The sequence below is a fragment of the Hoplias malabaricus genome, chromosome X2 (genome assembly GCF_029633855.1).
Source record: "Hoplias malabaricus isolate fHopMal1 chromosome X2, fHopMal1.hap1, whole genome shotgun sequence".
NCBI classification, from domain to species: domain Eukaryota; kingdom Metazoa; phylum Chordata; class Actinopteri; order Characiformes; family Erythrinidae; genus Hoplias; species Hoplias malabaricus.
This window is the reverse complement of record NC_089819.1, coordinates 30,197,785-30,219,764: the sequence shown is the minus strand read 5'-3', so window position 1 is coordinate 30,219,764 and position 21,980 is coordinate 30,197,785. Positions and strand designations below refer to the sequence as shown.

At 39.6% G+C, this 21,980-nt stretch overlaps 1 protein-coding gene across 4 annotated transcripts in view; it reads left to right on the top strand.

Annotated features, from left to right (window-relative positions):
- LOC136676852 (ligand-dependent corepressor-like) overlaps positions 1-21,980 on the top strand; it is a 111,107-nt gene that overhangs the window by 31,721 nt on the left and 57,406 nt on the right. For all 4 annotated transcript variants that reach the window (XM_066654115.1, XM_066654114.1, XM_066654116.1 and 1 more), the window contains one exon: positions 16,988-17,053. In XM_066654115.1, the coding sequence (XP_066510212.1) occupies positions 16,988-17,053 (66 nt within the window). The remainder of the gene's footprint in view (positions 1-16,987; positions 17,054-21,980) is intronic.

The following is a 21,980-nucleotide window of genomic DNA, read 5'->3' as shown; positions in this document are numbered from 1 at the left end:
CATGGTTTCTTATAACTGTGCCTAGCGGTAACATGTATAATGTAAATAATAATGGTCCTAAAATAGAGCCTTGTGGAATTCCAAATCTTACTTTAGAATAATTTGAATTTAGATTGTTTACTTTTACGAATTGATAACGTTCCGTTAAGTAAGATTTGAACCATAATAGGGCTGTCCCTGTGATTCCAACCATGTTTTCTAACCATTCTATGAGAATATTGTGGTCTATTGTATCGAAGGCTGCGCTTAGGTCAAGAAGCACCAACAGGAATACGTGGCCTTGATCAGAGTCAAGAAGAAGATCATTTGTTATCGTGACTAGAGCTGTCTCTGTACTATGATGTTGCCTGAATCCAGATTGGAATTTTTCATATATATGATTCTTATGTATATATGAACTTGTTGGGCCACAGCTTTTTCTAAGATCTTAGACAGAAATGGCAAATTAGAAATAGGCCTGTAATTAGACAGTGTACTAGCATCAAAATTTGGTTTCTTGATCATAGGTTTAATAACTGCTAGTTTAAAAGCTTTGGGTACATGGCCCAGACTAAGCGATGAGTTTACTATAGTTAAAAGAGGATCAATAATAGCTGGTAGTACTTCTTTGAGCAACTTTGTGGGAATTGCATCAAGTGTGCAAGTTGTACAGTTTGCGGAGGTGATAATCTTCTCTAGTTCTAATTGTGGGAGTGGGTAAAAGGTTTCAAGTCTTTCTTTTACAGTTATATTATGTTTTATTTCATTCACATCAGGTGGCAGCCAGGATGGATTTGATCTTGTGGCTAGAGTTTGTTGTCTAATATTCTCAATTTTATTATTAAAAAAGTCCATAAAATCTTTACTGGTGAGAGTTGCTGGAATTAGTTGTTCAGAACCTGCTTGATTTTTTGTAATTCTAGAAAACACACTAAACAGTGCTCTCGGATTATTTTTATTATGGGAGATCAGCGAGGCCAGATATGCTGAGCGAGCTTTAGTGAGGGCATTCCTATACTCTATAAGGCTGTCCTTCCAGGCAGAATGGAACACTTCAAGCTTGGTTGATCGCCATTTCCGCTTTAGTTTTCGTAATGTTTGTTTTAAAGTACGGGTCTTATCGTTATACCATGGTGCGAGCTTTTTCTGTCTTATACTTTTATGTTTAAGTGGTGCTACCTTTTCTAAAGTAGATCGACAGGTATTTTCTAGGTAATCAGTTAGTACATCTAGGTCCATTGGGTCTGATGGAGTTGGAACTGGGGTCGATAGTTCTGGTAGGTTTTCTATAAATTGTAGGGCGGTAGATGGTTTTATTATATGCCTTGTAGAATAGCGAGGGTTCTTACATATATTATGGATAAAACGTAGCTCATATGAAATTAAGTAATGATCGGAGATTGCTGAGGATTGCGGTAAGAAATTAATTTTGTCAATGTTAAGACCTAGTGTCAGAACTAAGTCTAAAGTGTGGCTGCAGTAGTGTGTAGGCCCTGTTACATTTTGAGTAATACCAATAGAGTCTAAGATTGAGGTAAATGCCTTTTTTAGTGGGTCACTTTCCTTCTCAAAATGGATATTGAAATCTCCTACAATTATAACTTTATGATTGCACACCGCTAGGTTTGTAGCAAAATCGCTGAATTCTTTCAGAAATTCTAAGTAAGGCCCTGGTGGTCTGTAAATGTTGCATAATAAAAATGCGTCCTTTTTTGTGACCGGATTTGTAATAATAGTGGAGAGAACCTCAAAAGAAGAGAAGGTGTCACATTGTTTAAGACTAATTTCTAGGGTATTTTGGTAAATTACACATACTCCACCTCCTTTGCCTGATATTCTTGGGCTATGTGCATAATTATAGCCTAGGGGGGTGGCTTCATTTAGTGCTAAATATTCATTTGGTTTAACCCACGTTTCCGTGAGACAGAAAACATTGAATTTATGATCACTTATAATATCATTTACGATGAGTGCTTTTGAGTTTAGTGATCTTATGTTGAGTAACCCAAATTTTAGTTCTGAGGTGTTGCTGCTAGGTGTTGTGTATGATTTAATATTGATTAGGTTGCTGAAACAGGCTGATTTTGTTTTTCTACTTTTACATTTAGTTCGGGGGAAAGACACAGTCTCAATACAGTTGAACCTGGGTGACGTCTCAAGACAGTTTGCTGACGGTCGGTTTAGCCTGTCTGTCTGCGGCCTGGTCCCGGCTCTGGATTGTCAGCAGCTATCTACACTACTCTGCTGACTAACTAAAAGACTATGTGCTATACTGCAAGAAAGTAAGGCAGCACCCTCCCGCGTGGGGTGGATACCATCCCTACCTATAAGACCAGGCTTGCCCTCAAAACGTAACCAATTGTCTATAAAGCCCACTTGATTTTCGGAACACCACTTGGACATCCAGCAGTTTAACGCCCAAAGTCTGCTGTAAGCTTCGTCGCCACGCCGCATTGGTATGGGGCCAGAGCAGATTACGGCATCGGACATCGTCTGGGCCAGTTTAATCACCTCTGTAATATTATCCTTAGTTACCTCAGACTGCCGCAGACGAATATCATTGGCCCCTACATGAATGACTACCCTCGAATATCTCCTATTAGCTAACAGTCTAAGGTTGCCACTAATATCCGGCGCTCTGGCTCCCGATAAACAGCTAACTGTTACTGCCGGCGCCCCTAAAGGAGTAGCTAATTTCACGTGCCGAACAATAGAGTCTCCTATAACCAGAGCACTCTTAACAGGCTCCTCAGCGGGTGCTTCGCTGAGCAGGGCAAACCTGTTTGACACGCGAATCGGAGGAGCGTGGTGTCCCGGTGGGCTAGCTTTGGCCTCAGCGTTAGCATCAGCCTTAGCTTTCCGGCTATGACGCCGAGACGTCACCCATTCACCCCGCTGTGAGGGCTCTAAGCCGGAGTCGTGGGGGTGCTAACTCTCCCTAAGGCACCCGGAGTTGCTAACACTGAATCTCGCTGTTTATCCCTCAACAATAATAAGCTCCGGATGCGCACTTCTAGCTGGTCCACTTTATCCACCAGAGAGCTAACTAGCTGACACTTACTACAAATACAACCACTATATTTATCGCTAGAGGTGGAAAAGGGCGTTAAACTAAACATGCCACACTCTGAGCAGGCAAAACAGCCAGTAGTAGCCATGGAATTGCAGGTACTTACCGCTTTTAGTGAATTTTAGTAACTTACACCAAGAACGTTACTCCAGGGTCCGGTGGCAGTTTTAGTGCCTCTGTAATGAATATTCCTGCGGAGACAATCTAAAAGATAGATCTATGGATGGTTAGTAGGTTATAAAAACAGATATAAATATAGAAATAACAATGGAAACGAGTAAACAGGAAAACCCGAGCGATCAAAACAGCTTCCAAACGGGTACAGAAACAGCCAAACGGGTTGCCAGATCTCCACTCAGTGAGCCCCTACCATCTTAAAAAGACTTTCATTAGACTACTTTGTTCAATAAACTGCTGCTGGAATTGTAAATCCCACCTTAAGAATCCAGCCACATTTATCTGTGACTTCCTTAAGTCAGTCAGATATGCTGTTATTCCTATGTAATTAGACTCTGTGGCAGTTAAAGGTCAGTGTTCTCGAAGGTTCTGCCATAGGTGTCTTAGGAGAGGACCATGTCCTGTTTGAAGAAGCGCTTTACTAAGTGTAGGGTTAGTTTGACAAGCCAAATTAATAATAAGATTTCGAAGAACAGTAATTTGGCTTTGACAAGCCAAATTAACTAGAGGCGTTAGCTGCTATCTGCGGGTTCAAGCACTAACTGGCTTAATATGGCAATCAGGTCAAATCTGACAACTCCTGTACTATGAATTGATCGGGAGAGGATGTATTGACATTTGTGGCTATGGCAAAATTGTTAGACATTGAACCAAGTAGGTATGTGCGGTGTTTATTTGTAATAGGTGCTTGTGTTTGTGGCATGTGTTCTACAGTCTCTGAGGTGTGTTTGTTTCTGAGTGATGTGTGTGATGTCAGAGGGCCTTTGTGTGATGTATGTAATGTGTGAGCAGTGCTTTAAACGTCGGACAGACTCCTTCAGAATAGTAATATTGTATATTACTATATGCAATATATACTATAAACTTGTATATTACAGGTGCTGATCATAAAATTAGAATATCATCAAAAAGTTGATTTATTTCAGTAATTCCATTCAAAGAGTTAAACGTGTATATTATATCCATTCAGTACACACAGACAGATATATCTCAAGTGTTTATTTCTTTTAATTTGATGATTATAACTAATCAGGAAATACCCTTTGTTATGGTTTGTTTTATTCTGATGTACTGAGTGAGGGTAAATGGCCACTTGAAGAGGTATAGGTGACTTTATAATTTTTAACTATAATAAATATTCATATTCATATGGTATGACCATTGACGTGTGCAGGTGAAAAGGATCTTAACCTCCATATAGATCAACAAAACAATATTTAGTTTTGTAGTTCTATCTGGTGGTGAAAGGATGTACTACTGTAACATAGTGTTGCTAAGAAAGTTAGTCTTTCATGTTAGAAATGCACATACAGGACTATTTAAGGGAGTACTACTCTATGGATATTTTCCTAACATGTACATATGTGGTATCAGCTGAATCCCAAAGACCTGACCTATAATAATTATCAAATATAGCCGCAAGCGGCAATGAGATGGTCCTAACACGAATGGGCCTAATTGGCACTTTTGGCCAGTCTGAGAGGTCAATGAGGCCTTAGGACACATGGGCCATTTAGGCCAAACAAGGCAAAAATGAATCTAAGATATTGTTATATCTTCAACTAGCAGCTATCATTATGAAATGTCTCATGTACTTAGGAAGTGCCCCATAGACACTCTGTAAAAAGTTCTTTATGTTTGGGCCTTGTTAAGACTATCAAAGAGCTGCTGAAACATCAGTGGCCGATGGCAGCCATTGTGTATAGTAAATATCAACAACAACATGGAATCTGATTAAGTACATCACTCACTAATTGCATGTCACGTGTCGATGAGGTGTCCATTAAAGCAAGGGTCTGCACAATGAGGCCTTAGTGTTGGTGTAATGAACATCAGCACAGAGAGATCATAAGCAGTTTTGGCCAGTGAGGCTTCACGAGTGCTAAACTAAAACACATGATTCATTAGCAAAGGACATGATATGACTGGTGAGCACCATTTTTAATGAATTAACAAAAAATTATATTTTTGTTCATATGTTATGACCTTTGACCTGTACAGAGAAATAAGATCATGAATGTGGGTGAACAAAACAATATTTGGTCTTAGAGTGCCACCTGCTGGTGAATCAGTTTACTACTGTCCCATCGTGGAGCTGAGCTGTTACAGATGCACATGCAGACATTTTATTCAGCTACTGCTCTGTGGATATTTAACTTGTATGGACATGTGGTATCAGAGGAATCCTAAGGACCTGAACTTTAATAATTAATAAGAAAATGTGGAACTTTCCTCAATATGTGGCTTACAGGCCCCTCCCACTTACAGAAATCCAGCATGAACACAGAAACTGCATATGACATGTAATTGTCTAATTAGCTCTTCCTTTTGATGGATTTGTGTCATATTATACATGCTCCTTCAAGGTAAGACTGTACATATTTATGTAAAGTGTAGTCTTGATTGGGCTTCATGTGTTTGAGTTACAGCTGAAAGAATGTAAAAACTCAGCACGCTTCGACTAACAGTTTGTCCAAATGTTGTACTTTTTTGGATAATTATTTACCTACAGACTCTGCAGATTCCAACAAAGTCAATTGTTTTGGAATAGAGCCAAATTCCATGGACTAGTTCGAAAAAGTTCAATTTTGAACAACTGGTTATTGAGGAAAAAACAATGCATTTTTTGACAACACTTGCAATTACAAAGTTGTTAGGCCCTCTGCAGAGTATACAAAGCAGCAAACAGCGTGTCGATACACTTAATTTTTGCTTAGATATATCACATTTTCTTGATATAGCGTCACCTACTGGCTATCGTTACATAACTTTTTATGCACTTAGGAAGTGCCCCCAGGAACATACCAGTCAAATTCCATGATAATTGGACCTTGTTAAGGTAGTCAAACAGCTGCTGAAATCTAATTGGCCAATGACGATCACAATTTTGCCCGAATCGCATTGTCCATAATTTTCCTCTTATAGCCTTGCTGATAGAAGCAGCATGCCAACCGGCGATCTGGTCCGCCTCACGGATTCTGAGATATAAACTTGTAGCCTTTACAGCACCCCCTATAGGTATATTGGCTCCTCCTTAGAATTGGTACCTCATAATCATGCCTGTAAGTGGAGTATGCAATTTGAACACATTTGAGTCAAGTATACAATTGTTATGAATTTTTAAGTAAAACAGACAAAGAGCCGAAGAGGTTCATTTGCATATGGCGGCCATCTTGAATCCGAATTCTAACATTTTTTGGACAATTATTACCCTCCAGACTCTTACGAACAATTTGGCACCATGCTCAAGAGAATTGGACAAAAATCCATGGACTAGTTCACAAAAGTAAGTTTGGCTAATTATGCAAATTAGCAAAAAAAATTCAGGGGCGGAACTAAATGGTCAAATTTGCAAAATAGTTTGTCTGAATCCAAGGAATCAGGGAAAAAAATTACGTCTCTATGCCTCACGGTATAGGAGATATAAACAAAAACGCGTTTTGCTGCTCTATAGTGCCACCATTAGGTCAAGCAGTGTAGTTTTTCTTGGCTGAGTCATTTAACAGGATCCCTATCAGTCTGCCAAGTATGGTGTTTCTAGCCTTTACGGTTTCTGCTCCACGTTGCGTTTTAGCCGAGAAAAAGAATAATAAATATAGCCGCAAGCGACAATTCCCGGGGTCCAAACTTGTATTCGCTGGTAGAAGAACAATGCGCTAGCATATGAGCTGTCCTGAGATAGTAGGGGCTTTTTGGGGAAGTTTGAGTAGTGTTTGTAAGGTGTTCCATGCTGTCCTGGCATCTCTTTGGAGGTGTAGCGTGAGATGGAGGAGTAGCGGATGACAGAGACAGCATAGAGCACAGAAGTCACTCTGGAGTTGCACTCTGGTTTCTCACCCTAATGTTCAGGACCCCCAAACAGCAGATATGATGTGGAGTTGCTTGTACTCGAGTCCGTCATCAGTGGACACAGGACACTCTCTGCTGGATATGTTTGGTTGTGGACTATTCTCTGTCCAGCAGTGATGCTGAGGGATTTACAACTCCAACACCTGAGTCATACCTGATGTATGGGTGTCCTGACCATTGAAGAGCAGGGTGAATGCGAGCAGTCTTTGCAGAGCAAGAAGGTAGCATATGACATTTCCTGATACAGGAGCCACCCTTTAAGATAGATTTTGTAGTGCTTTTAAATGTGATGATTGGTGTTCTAGTGTCTCAGCAGAGTAGGATTGTAAGAGGAAGGGGTAGTGGATGAGTGGGTGAATTTCTGGTCTGCAGACAGGTGAATGAGTGGCTTGGGTTTTAGAGAGAGCACATAAGTCAATCTGGAATTTCACCCTGGATTCTGACCCAATGTTCAGGACCTTCACAAAGCAGATATGATTTGGGTGGTGGATAATTCTTAGCACAGCAGTGACACTGACCATTGAAGAACATGTGAAAATGAGCAATGAAAGTATGCAGAGCAAGAGGTGCACCCCTCTCTGTAGTTTTAGATCTACAAAGTGCTCCTGTGGACAGTGGAGCTGAAAACACGGAAACTGAAAGTAAAATGAGGTGGTCATGATGGTATTGTTGATTTGTTTAGATCTGCTTTCAAATGTCTGTGTCCTCTGGCCCTCTCTGACTGGCAGGGGGGAGGGGAGGGGGAGAGGTGACTGTGTGTGTGTGTGAGGAGGAGAAGGAGGGGCTGAGGGAGGATTCTGCATAGAGAGAATCTGCAGGATGAGATGTAACAGACATATATTTGATCATGAACTAGTGCTTGGATCAAAAGCCAATATGGACATGTGTGGTATCATGAGATTCATAAGAACCTGAATTTGAAAAATTATCAACAAAATGTGGAACATTCATTACTGTGTGATTGCAGCCTCTGCTTAAATAGAGATGTGTAGCTGGCCTTCGAAACATCGCATAACAAAGAGCTGTAACTCAAAAATGCTTTAGCCATAAGTTCTGAAAATGTTCAAGCTCTTTTCCCATGGTCTTCAGAGGTGAGGTGACAGTCTGTATTCACTAGTAGAAGAAGAAAGCACTAGCATACGAGCTGTTCTGAGATAGAAGGGGATTTTTTGGGAAGTTTGTGTAGTGTTTGTAAGGTGTTCCATGCTGTTCTGGCATCTTTTTGAAGGTGTAGCATGAGATGGAGGAGTAGCGGATGACAGAGACAGTATAGAGCACAGACGTTCTAATGTTCAGGACCCCCAAACAGCAGATATGAGGTGGAGTAGCTTGTACTCGAGTCCGTCATCAGTGGACAGAAGACACTCTCTGCTGGCAGTGTTTGGTTGTGGACTATTCTCTGTCCAGCAGTGATGCTGAGGGATGTAAAACTCCAACACCTGAGTCATACCTGCTGTATGGGTGTCCAGACCATTGAAGAACAGAGTGAAAGCGAGCAGTCTTTGCAGAGCAAGAAGGTAGCATATGACATTTCCTGATACAGGAGCCACACTTTAATATAGATTTTATAATGCTTTTAAATGTGATCCTTGGTGTCGTGGTGTCTCAGCAGAGTTGGATTGTAATAAGAAGGGGTAGTGGATGAGTGGGTGAATTTCTGGTCTGCAAATGGGTGAACGTGTGGCTTGGGTTTTAGAGACAGCACAGAGCACAAGAAGTGGAATTTCTGGAATTTCACCAAGGATTGAGACCCAATGTTCAGGACCCCCTCAAAGCAGATATGATTTGAGTAGTGGATAATTCTCAGCATTGCAGTGACAATGGCAGTGTGTGTAGCGCTCTTATGAGTGGATAACACACAGCAGTGCTGCTGGAGAATTTTAACTCACTGTTCACACTGAGATACACATATTTTATTGGTCCAACTTTAGATATGAATTCAGAGACAGTTTCTCATACATTCTCAGCACTGTAGTAACAATGGCAATGTGATGATATGGCAGTGTGTACAGTTCTTTTATGAGTGGATCAGACAGAGCAGAGCTGCTGGAGATTTTAACACCGGTTTCCACTTACTGTCCACACCTTTAGATACACCTATTTTATTGGTCCACATTATAGATATAAAATCAGAGAAAGTAGCTCATACATTCTCAGCACTGTAGTGACACTGACATAGTGTTGATATGTCAGTGTGTATTGTGCTCTTAGGAGTGGATCAGAAAGAGCAGTGCTGCTGGAGACATTAAAACCTGTGTCCACACACTGCCCACAGCGTTACACACATCTACTATGTTGGTCCACATTATAGATAAAAAAGGCAGAGACAGTAGGTCATACATTTTAAGCATACCTGCTTTGTGTGCATCCTGACCATTGAAGAACCGGGTGAAAGGGAGCATTGAAAGAATGCAGAGCAAAAGGTGGACCCCTTTCTATATTTTTAGACATACAAAGTGATCTTGTGCGCAGTTTAGCTGAATACATGGACATTGAATGTAGAGATAATGAGGTGGTCATAATTTTAGTGTTTATTGCTGTATATCTGCATTTTTGTGTCTGTGTTCTCTGGCCTTCTCTGACTGGCAGGGGGGGAGAGGATGGGAAAATGTGTGAGGAGGAGAGGGAGGGGCTGAGGCGGGAATCTGCAAAACAGAATCTGTTTTGCCCATCGGCATGTAGCCGACATATACTTGATCAAGAACTAGTCCTTGGATCAAAACCCAACATAGACATATGTGGTATCAAGAGAATCGTAAGAACCTGAGCTGTAATAATTATCAAAAAAATGTGGAACTTTCATTACTGTGTGATTGCAGCCTCTGCTTAAATAGAGATGTGCAGCGTGCCTTCGAAACATCGCCTGTCAAAAATGCTTTAGCCATAATTTGTGAAAATGCTCAAGCTCCTTTCCCAAGGTCTTGGGAATATATCTATTTCATGTTGCTGGTACTGCATCTCTAGGTGGCGGTGTAATCAATTAATAACCTATATAACCAGTTGCTGTCTAATATTAGCGCCCCCTTTCTGTGCAATGTGGTCACATTTGGCACACTACTTCAGAGTAATGACATACATATGTGTACCAAGTTTTGTTCGATTTGGGCAAAGTATGTTTGAGTTATATCTCAAAAAGTGCATCAAGGCCCGCCCATGCATATTTGTTTAATAACTACCGCAACAGCGTGTCAAAAGTTCCAACTTTCTTAAATAATTATTGACCTACAGTCTATAGAGATTTGAAAAATACCAGTTGTTTATTGATAAGACAAATTTCCAGGGAGGAGTTCGAAAAGCTCCATTTTCACATATCTGACTATTGTGAATAAACTATGCATTTTTTGACAATAGTTGTAAGACACTATGCAGAGTACGCAATAAAGCAAACTGATTGTCAATATGTTGATATTTCGCTGATATATTCCATATTTGCATGTTGAAAAATCGAAATGCACCCCCTAGAGACTATCGTAATAAATTATGTGCTCAGGAAGTGGTGCAATGCACATACCATGCAAGTGTCATGAGGATAGGACCTTGTTAAGGTCATGAAACTGCTGCTGAAATTTGATTGGCTGATGGTGGCCATGTTTTTTCGAATATTTCTTCATCGTCATAGAATCTGGTCTGACCTGAGGAACTAGGGGGAAAAAAAGAATTTCGTCTCTACGCTACAAGGGGTATGAGATATAAGAATCGACGCGTTCTGCGTCGCTATAGCGCCACCATCAGGCTGATCGGGCTGATTCTTTGCGCCTAAGTAGCGGGAGGGTTTACTACCAGTTGACCAAACGACAAGTCTGTAGAACCTACGGTTTGTGCTGCCCATTGCGTTTCATCGGAGAAAAAGAATAAAAAAATATAGCTGCAAGCGACTATTCCCAGGGTCCAAGCTGGTATTCACTGGTAGAAGAACAAAGTGCTAGCACATGAGCTGTCCTGAGATAGTAGGGGCTTTTGGGGAAGTTTGTGTAGTGTTTGTAAGGTGTTCTATGCATATGAGCTGTCCTGAGATAATGGGGGCTTTTGGGGAAGTTTGTGTAGTGTTTGTAAGGTGTTCCATGCTGTTCTGGCATCTCTTTGGAGGTGTAGCATGAGATGGAGGAGTAGCGGATGACAGAGACAGCATAGAATACAGAAGTCACTCTGGAGTTGCACTCTGGTTTCTCACTCTAATGTTCAGGACCCCCAAACAGCAGATATGATGTGGAGTTGCTTGTACTCGAGTCAGTCATCAATTGACAGAAGACACTCTCTGCTGGCAGTGTTTGGTTGTGGACTATTCTCTGTCCAGCAGTGTTGCTGAGGGATTTAAAATGCCAACACCTGAGTCATACCTGCAGTATGGGTGTCTAGACCATTGAAGAGCAGGGTGAAAGCAAGCAGTCTTTGCAGAGCAAGAGTGTAGCATATGACATTTCCTGATACAGGAGCCACACTTTAAGATAGATTTTGTAGTGCTGTAAAATGTGATCCTTGGTGCTCTGGATTGTAAGAAGAAGGGGTAGTAGATGAGTGGGTGAATTTCTGGTCTGCAGACAGGTGAACGTGGGGCTTGGGTTACAGAGAAAGCACAGAGCACAGAACTGACTCTGGAATTTCACCCTGGATTCTGACCCACTGTTCAGGACCTCCACAAAGCGTATATAATTTGGGTAGTGGATAATTCTCAGAACTGCAGTGGCACTGACATTGTGGTGATATGGCAGTGTGTGTAGTGCTCTTATGAGTGGATAAGACACAGCAGTGCTGCTAGAGATTTTAACATCTGTGTCAAGTCACTGTCCACACTGAGATACATATATTTTATTGGTCAAACTTATAGACGTAAATTCAGACACAGTTGCTCATACATTCTCAGCATTGTAGTGATATTGACATTGTGGTGCTATGTCAGTGTGTATTGTGCTCTTATGAGTGGATCAGACAGAACCGTGCCTGCTGGATAATTTTAAAGCCTGTGTCCACTCACTGTCTACACGGTTACACACACATACTCTGTTAGTCCACATTATAGATAAGAAAGGCAGAGACACTAGGTCATACATTTTCTGTATATCTGCTTTGTAGGTGTCCTGACCATTGAAGAACATGTGAAAGGGAGAAATGAAAGTATGCAGAGCAAGAGGTGCACCCCTCTCTGTAATGTTAGATCTACAGAGTGCTCCTTTGGACAGTGGAGCTGAAAACTATAGATAGTTAGATATGCTTTCAATTGTCTGTGTCCTCTGGCCCTCTCTGACTGGCAGGGGGGAGGGGAGGGGGAGAGGTGACAGTCTGTGTGTGAGAAGGAGAGGGAGGGGCTGAGGGGGGATTCAGCAAAAAATAGAAGACTCCAGGCAGATGAGTGGGAGGAGACATATATTTGATCAAGAACTAGTCCTTGGATCAAAACCCAATATAGACATGTGGTTTCATGAGAATCATAAGAACCTGAACTTTAGTAATTATCAAAAAATGTGGAACTTTCATTACTGTGTGATTTCAGCCTCTGCTTAAATAGAGATGTGCAGCTTGCCGTTGAAACATCACATAAAAAACAGCTGTAACTCAAAAATGCTTTAGGCATATGTTATGAAAATGCATAAGGGGCTTTTCCATGATGTTCAGAATATATCTATCTCATCTTGCTGTTACTGCATCTCTAGGTGGTAGTGTAATCAATTAATAACCTGTGCAACCAGTTGGTGTCTAATTGTAGCGTCCCCTTTCCGTGCAATGTGGTCATATTTGGCACACTACTTCTGGAAGTCTGGAAGCCGAGCAGAGATGAAATTCCAACTTTTTTTGAATAATTATTAAAGTTCAGGTTTTAGGATTCTGCTGATACCACATATGTCCATATTGGGTACATTTCCAGAGACTAGTTCGCGGTCAAAAATTTGTGTGATTTTGCACATTATGCAAATTAGCTCAAAATCTAAGTAGGCGGAGCTTATGGGTTCTTGAGGCTTTTTTGTAGGGTCTGACCTGAGGAATCTGGGGAACAAAGAATTTCGTCTCTACGCCACACAGGGTAGGAGAGATAGGGAGTGACGCGTTATAGCACCACCATCAGGCTGATCGGGCTGATTCTTTGCGCCTGAGTAGCGGGAGGGTTTACTACCAGTTGACCAAATGACAAGTCTGTAGGACGGTTTGGGTTGCCCATCGCGTTTCATCCAACCCCTCGAACCCCTAATAAGAAAAATCCTAACAGTTAAAATATGGCCCTACACTACGTGTTAGGACCATAATAAAATGTTGAACTTTTATCACTATGTGGCTTATAGGCCCCTCCCAATAATAGAGATCCAGCATGAATCATGAATGCAACTATTACTCAAAAACACTTTCCCCAAAAATTTCAAAACTGCGCATCAGTATGAGGATCAGATGACATGATTAAATTGTGGTGCCGCTGCAATCCTAGATGGCGCTATAGCACATAAAAGCCCATTTTTTAATCAGTTATTGGCCAAGTGTAGCGCCCCCTTTTTCGGAGATACGAGCCATCTGGGTTTTTTTTGTTTTTGCTTTAAGCCAAGATCTGAGTTATGAGTGAATGAGCTTATGCCACCCACCACTAGCAAGCATTCAGTTCACTTGGTTATCTTGCTGTGCATCTTTGTCGTGTCCGAGTTTTTTGTAGCATTAAGTGTAAGTTACGTTATGTGATAGAGGGAAAAAAAAAAAACAACAACTCCAATCTCCTCCATCCCTGCAGCATCTTCATCTGATATTCAAGGTAAATACACGTAATAGAACCAGTTTATTTCTTTACTTTTTTTAATTATGTATTATTCTTTTTTATACATTATTTATTATTTATAAATTACCTTTCATTTTTCTTATTTAAAAACACAAAAAATTGTTGTGGTTTTTAAGGGGACTGGAACTTGTAAGTCAAGGTATTGCTATATGTTTCCCCTGTTTTGAAATTACATTCACAGCTTTCTGCTCTTGATTCTAAAACTTTGGCTTGCAGATTTATTTTTGCTTTGTGGAACTTTTGACACAAAATTCACTCTATTAGCTTCCAAGTAGACTATTTAAGCAGTGCACTGTAAGAAAATGTCAGAAAAGAGATAAGGCTATGTAAAGTTGAGCACCATCCTTCTGGGACCAGTTGCCCAATGTTTTAATTTAGTATTTGTATCCTGTGCAGCGTTGTGATGGCAACAATATGAAGTATGAAGAAAAATTAAATGTATAAGTAAATAAGTGCACAAATTATCTAAATTAACTAACTAACTAAATTAATAGTTTTTTTGTTATGGAAAGTATGTAATTATTTATGTATTGAATTGATTTCTGTATTTCTAAAATTATATATTTCTATTGGGTATGGATGATATGGGCCTAAAATAATATCACAATATTTCAGGGTATTTTGGTGACATGAACATAACACAGAAAAATTGTTTTATTAACTTCAAAAACACCATTTTAAAATGTATTAAATTAAATATATTTGAGATATGGTGTTTCTGCCTGAGGAGGTTAAACACATTAGTGGTGCTCCCGCCTTCTGCTGGTTTAGGCTTCTTTAATTTCTTACAACCGCGACCCGGAAATGGACAAGCGAAAGATGATGATGATGATGATTTCTTACACAATACCATGGTACATCTGATATTTTGTAACCAAACCCCCTCCACACGACAGAAGTCACTCCTGTTTTTTTGAAGGATATTCTTTCAACTCCGAGCCACTTTCCACTAGGGCTAAAAGAAATGGTTATATATGATACAATATTATGAAAACCATAACAAAATATAATGTCAAAATATGAATGTTTATTTTTAACTCCAAAAAGAACATGCTGCATTATCTAACAGTAATTATCAACTCTATGTCTAAGAAATAGTGATGCCCTGATCCTGATTCGAGTATTTGATACTGCTCTGATCCTTAGATTTTCCTAGATAGTATTGTTACACAGTGCACACTTCAAATAAACTCAGCTCAGTGTATCTGCTTGACACTGAATATTTCATTTTAAGAAACAAACTGCTTTAAACTGCGGTTTAATTTTTCAGATTCAGAAATACTTTATAGATCCCAGAGGGAAATTGCTGTTACAGTTGCAATCGTTTATGCAAAGAATAAACACTCAAAAAAGAGAAAAAAATTTAAACAAAAGAGAAATTTCCAATATGTACACATTTACACTTTTAAAAATACAGTAAAGTGGCATAGGCTGTGATAATAAATCTAAATTATATTGTATTATTGCACCTCTGAATTATTGCACACATTAATAAAAATTAATAACAATTATTATTGTACATATGAACATTATATTGTGGTACTGATTATTGCACGGATGAACCATGGTGTCACACCTCTCCGACACTGCCAGCCGCTGTTCAGCTCCACACCCTCAACATCAACGGCCTTACGGATCAGTTTGTTAAGTCTGTTGGTGTTTGTTGCCCTCAGCCTGCTGTCCCAGCATGCAACAGCATATAGGATAGCACTTGCCATCACAGACTCTTAGAAGATCATGGGCATAGTCCGGCAGATGTTGAAGGACATTAGGCGCCTCCGAAAATAAAGACTACTTTGGCCCTTCCTGTAGAGGACTGTTCTTAGCCAGTGAGAAGCCTAAACAGAGAAGTGCATTCTCTTTTTAGGAGCTGTTGAGTATCTGCCCCTTCCTCCGGCTGAAGGAGAACAGCGTGTTTCAAACACATTATGTTAACAAATCTTTTTTTTTTTTTTTTTTTTTTTTTTTTTTTTTTTAATTAAAGCTTTGCCACTGGTTTCATTTTTATCCATTGTTGACTCTCAGTTATCAGAGATGTAGACCTGAGTGCATGCGAAATGGCAGGACAGTGTGGTGTGTGTGTATCTGTGTGTATGCAAGCATGCGTAGATGGGTGCGCGCGACAGAGAAAAAGCAGAGAGCTGAATGGGACATTTGTGAACTATAATGTAAAATGTAAATGTAAAAATGGAAACATGCTTATCCTTGGCATACTCTGTATAACAAATATGGTAATTTTCAAAATAATGTAAAAAATACTATGAAATGTATAGATATTTGTGATATATCCCCCAGCTCTAGCTTGAGCTCAAGTCAGGTCAGCACCTGTGTTAGAAGCTCGTGCTTACATCACAATATCGCAATATGGCAAAAGTCTTTTATCGAATTAAAATACATATCGTTATTATCATGAACAATATTATATCGTCCACCTCTACTTTCCACCATACTTCACTGTGCCTGAATGTAGGCCATATTATGCATGACGTCATTATTTAAACAAGTCAGAATATCACTATCTTCACGATACTGGTTTTTTGTATTTTTTTTTTTATTGTTTTAAAAATGATGACGATATTATACTAACAATACAATATGGCACAGCCCTAATTTCTCAGTTATTTGTTTTTATATCTTCACATTTCTACATTTGTTCATCTATATGTTAATTTGATGTGCTCCTAATCTCACACTACAGTAGATTAATTCCAGATTTTCTTTGTTAACCTCAGTATTATTTAAATAAGCACTATAAAATTGCACTATATAATATTATTTGCACAAATGTGGATTTTTCAGGTTTTAGCTTATTCTTTCCCCCTGATATTTTCAGTAAGTTGTCTGATTTTGAATATTAGACAAATAGAGGTCACGGTCACATTTCCTGTCTCTGTGTAATAAATGGTTGTTAATGACATTTAAATTATTTACAATCAAATTAATTACCATGTAATAAACAGACTTTTAAATCATTTATTAACCTTTGTGTAGTTTCGTTTGAAAGTGGTACCATAATAAGTATAGAAAATAAGAAACATCAGATGTTTTGTATTATATTAGTAAACTCGTTAATTCATTTTTAATGGGGTGTGTTCGTGTTGTAAAATTCCATACATTAAAACACCCCTGCAGGTGCTAAATATGCATTGTCTCTTTTTCAGGTTTTGAAAGCATTTTGGAAGGGCTGTTTGGGCCAGGGCTAGTAAAAGATTTGACTGTTTTTGAAGGTAAGGATAACTTCATTCATTCATTTAAAAGTCGTTATTCACATTTTTTTTTTTTACTTTTTTGTGTTTAATATAAATCATGGGCTGGGATTATTTTTATAATTAAATAGATGAGTTTGTGTCTTTTTATTTTGAGGTCACACATTGTTTATTAAATCAGCATCATGGCATATTTAGATCATTTTTGATCATTTTTGCTTTTGCGGTTTGTTTGCAGTTAAAGCTCTGAGCTAAAGCGGTGCCTTGAATTCCAATATGTGCCTATGCGCCCACACAAACACACACACCACAAACATACCCTCTCTCTCTCTCTCTCTCTCTGTCTGTCTTTTTTCTGTGAGTTTGTGGAACTTGTTGTGCTGTTTGCGATGTTGGCAGAATGGCCCAGTTTTTATACATGCAACCCTTTTCATTTTCTGTACTGGTATTACGTAAGGACAGAAATTGTTGACTTTTAGAATGACTTTGCAAGACCTTTACACATTTTTTCTAATTGCTTTTGCTACATAAGGAACAGATTATTGCTCAGTGTATCTTTTTTAATTTTTTTTTTTTTCTTTTTCCCCCTCTCTCCATAGTTTTGGCCATTGTTAATAGCCTTGAAATATAAGTGCAATTAATAAGTGCTTGTGAAATAAACACACAACAAATAAATTGAATTACTCTCAGACATAACACCAGTTAATAAAGTATGGTTAAAACAGTAATATAAGTGCAGCTTGTCTAGGAGGGACTTTGATTCCATTGGCTGCAGCACTGAATGATGGCTACTGATTGGCTAAGTAAATGACGACCCATGAGAAGTGGGTTCTCTCATACAGTAGAGTATTAGCCCTTCCCTCTGGCTGTCTTAACAGTTTCACCTCAGAAATATGGAATAAAATGCCTCCAGTATCGGTTCCAAACAGAGCACAGCTTTTAGTGTCCAAATCCCTGGGAAAATATGGAAATGTGTGTTTGTGTCCGCGGTCGTTAACTCGTACTCGGGGAATTTGACTGCGGTTAAACCAGCTTACATCCAAAATCCCCATATTTTAAAATGTTTAATTGTTATTCAAGTTCCATGCTCCATAAAATTATTTCTAATACAGTAATCCCTCGCTACTTCATGGTTCATCTTTCGTGTGTTTTTTCAAGGGTGCTTTTTTATTATTTACATGTATTAGGCTAGGCCTGTAGGTGAAAATATAAATATATTATTTACAAGTATTTCTTATGTACAGTACATGAATTGTTCATGTCCTCATTCGAGTGAAATTTATTTATGATAAATCACAGCTTATGATTACTCTATTAGTAGTTCCAGCTGAAAAACATTATAGAATGACAAAGGATGGATTGGTAACAGTACAGGGAGGGTTTTAAAAGTCCAAATACTCGTTAAATACATTAAAAAAATATATCTTTCCTCTACTTCACGGAAATTCGTTTTTAGCTGGTGGTCTTGGAACGCTTCCCCCACGAAAAACGAGGGATCACTGTAGTCCACAAAACCCACAGATATACATTCAGTGTTTACCATACTATGTACCTATACAATTATTTTACTGTATAGTTTTGGGTAAATGACATTCAGATTCCCCATAATTGTCCATTGTTTTGAATGACTTAAGTTTACTGCTTTATAAAATAGTTATTTTGAATAAGTAGTCCACACAATCAACAGATATGAGTTCAGTGTTTGCCATACTCTGTACCTATGAAATATGAAGTGATTTTACTGTATAGATTTTGAGTCAATACCATTCAAACTCGCCATAACTGTCCATTGTTTTTAATGATTTGTCAGATTTCATGCTGCATAAAATGGTCATTTCTAATACGTATATAAGTATCCATACAAGCAACAGATATCAGTTCAGTGTTTACCAAAATCCACAGAATTGTCCATTGCTCTTAATGAATAATGAATTAAGTACTGATTTATAAAATAGTTATTTTTAGATAGATAGATAGAAAGAAAGATCCAGAAGGAACAAACACATCATAGTAGACTTCACTATAGAGGGGATGTTACGTTTACAGGACATGGTAAGCAGATCAAAGTATAAGAGCAACAAAATATCAAATAAAAAGTTAAATAAAATATCCATGCGAGGGCAGAGAATAACATATAAAAAGATGGGACACTATAGTAGCAAGTGCAAAAAATCATGTTTGAGCGAAAAAGACAGTATTTGAGCCTTGAAGCCGCAGATTCAAGCTGATGTATTCATTGACTAATGTTTGTGCTAGACAAATATCCCACGAAAAAAACTAAAATGAAAAAAACATGTATGTAACTCGCATTGCACAGATTCAAATATTGGTTTCTGAATGAGAAACTTCTGTGCACATTTATACAAGTGTGTGAAGGTGTTTTGCACCATATTCACCACTGCAATTCCCTGTGACTTCAAATTTACTGATATTACACGTGTTACTATTTTTTAGAACTACAAATTTCACTGTCACAGATATTCAGGTGTTTTGCCCCAAAAATACCTTCACAGAACTTTATCTTCCATGATGGAGAGAGCAGTTTTTGCAATTTCCTACTATCAGCCACCATATCCACAGAGTCCAACTTCACACCAACCACTGACCCCGCTCACCTGGCCAGCTTTTTCAGATGCATCTAGATTTTTCATCATACTCTGCCCTTTCCTGCAGGATGTCTGTGTTCTCAGACCAGTCCAGTTTGTTGTAAAGCTGCAGCCCAAAAACTTGTAAGAGGTAACCACCTCTACTTAAACACCCTCAACAGAGACTGGTTGCAGGGTTGGGCTGGCCTAAGAAAGTCCATCACCATCTACTTGGTCTTGGAAGTGTTTAGCTGTAAGTTGTTTCTATGACTCCATGACACAAAGACCTCCACTCCTGTACTCCTCCTCCTGTCCTCCTTTTACACATGGCACAATGGCAGTGCCATCCGAAAATATCTGCATGTGGCATATCCTAGTTGTACATAAAGTCTGAGGTGTAGATCATACAGAGAAATATTGAGAGTACAGTCCCCTGTGGTGCTCCTGTGCTGCTGGCTATAGTCTCTGATGTGCAGTCCTTCAGCCTGACATACTGAGGTCTGTCAGTGAGGTAGTCAATGATCCAGTGTGGGTCCATGTGGGACCATGTGTGGGTCCACTTGCATTCTCACTAACTATTCTCTTAGCAGGATAAGTAGAAAAACATTACTCTCACAGCGCTACTACTCTTGTCCAGATGAGAGTGTGTCCAATGTAGAAGGTAGAGGTTGGCATCCTCAACTCCCAACTTTTCCAAATATGCAAACTGCAGGGGATCCAATGCATGTCCAGTCTGGGGTCTGAGAAGGTGTAGGAGGAGTCTCTCCATGGTCTTCATAACATGCAATGTTAATGCGACGGGTCTGAAGTCATTGAGCACACTGCTGCGCACCTTTTTGGGCACAGGTAGTTTTCCAGAGGCATGATGTTTTCCAGAGTGTGGGGACCCTCCCAAATTAGTCAGTAGTTTAGGACACACTTTGCCTGGTCCAGTTGCTTTCCTAGTGTGGAGTCTCCTCAGCTCACCTCCAACCTGATTCACAGTGAGGATGTGTGGAAGCAGCAAACCATTTTAAAATATGGAAAATTTGGATGCTATTTACTCAAACACTATACAGTAAAATCACTTCGTATTTCATAGGTGTAGAGTCTGGTAAACACTGGACTGATATCTCTTGGTTGAATGGACTACTTATTCCAAATGACCATTTTATAAATCAGTAAACCATTATAAATCAGAGGAACTGCAGACACAGAAGAAGAACCTGAGTAAGTGCATGCTTGTGCATTCTGTATTTATTTACCAACTCAACTGATCTTGTGGACTTCCTGTGCTGTGGCTCCAGTCACCTGACTGCAAGTATCAACTGAAACCCATTCTAAAGGTGTTAAGTACCACTACTGATTCAATTAGGGAAACAATCAGCTCGAGGGAGTTTCAGCTGTGACCACTCCCTCAGGCCTTTTGTTCTCTACCAAACTGTCAGTGGGCAGTCTCAGCTGGGACAATCAATCACCAACACAGGACAGCTGTGTGAGATCTCCATTACAAAAATGAATGACCCCTCTGAAGCGTCAGCGAAGCGTCAGCCTTTGTGTTCAGCTTTTCTGGTGTAAAGACATTCTGGGGTAAAGACACAACGTGTCTCCCAAGCGAGGCCACCAAACAAACAAACTAAACCTAATTTTCCTCCTTCCACAATGTGTCCCTACCCCATCTCTCCTCTCTCTGGAACTCGCAGGCGCTTCTACTTCCACAGATGGAAACAAAACCTTGATAACCTTCGCTCTCTATATCACACATCCACACCCATAACCAATTCCTTCTCAATAGGTCTATGGAACTGTCAGTCTGCAGTAAAGAAAGCAGACTTCATCTCCGCCTATGCAAACCATCTTTCACTAGACATCCTAGCCCTCACTGAGACTTGGATCAAACCGGAAAACAGCGCTACCCCCACTGCTCTCTCCATCAACTACAGATTCTCCCATACACCACGGCCTGGTAAAAGAGGTGGTGGTACGGGTCTGTTGATTTCCAACACATGGAAATATACCCAGTTCGAATCATCAGTCTCATACAGCTCCTTCGAATTCCATGCCATCCTGATGACTGCACCAGTAAAAATGTATGTGGTCGTTGTATACCGTCCCCCAAGGCAACTGGGTGATTTCCTAGAAGAACTAGACACTCTGCTTTCATCCATCCCTGAACATGACTGTCCCATGCTCATTCTCGGTGACATGAACATCCACCTTGACACTCCGGCTGCTGCTGACTTCTTCTCTCTGACCCACTCCTTTGAGCTACAGCAGGTATGCATCCCCTCAACTCACAAAGCAGGTAATGCACTTGATCTCATTCTCACCAAACACTGCCTAATTAAGTCTGTAAATGTTACTCCTCTACATCTCTCTGACCA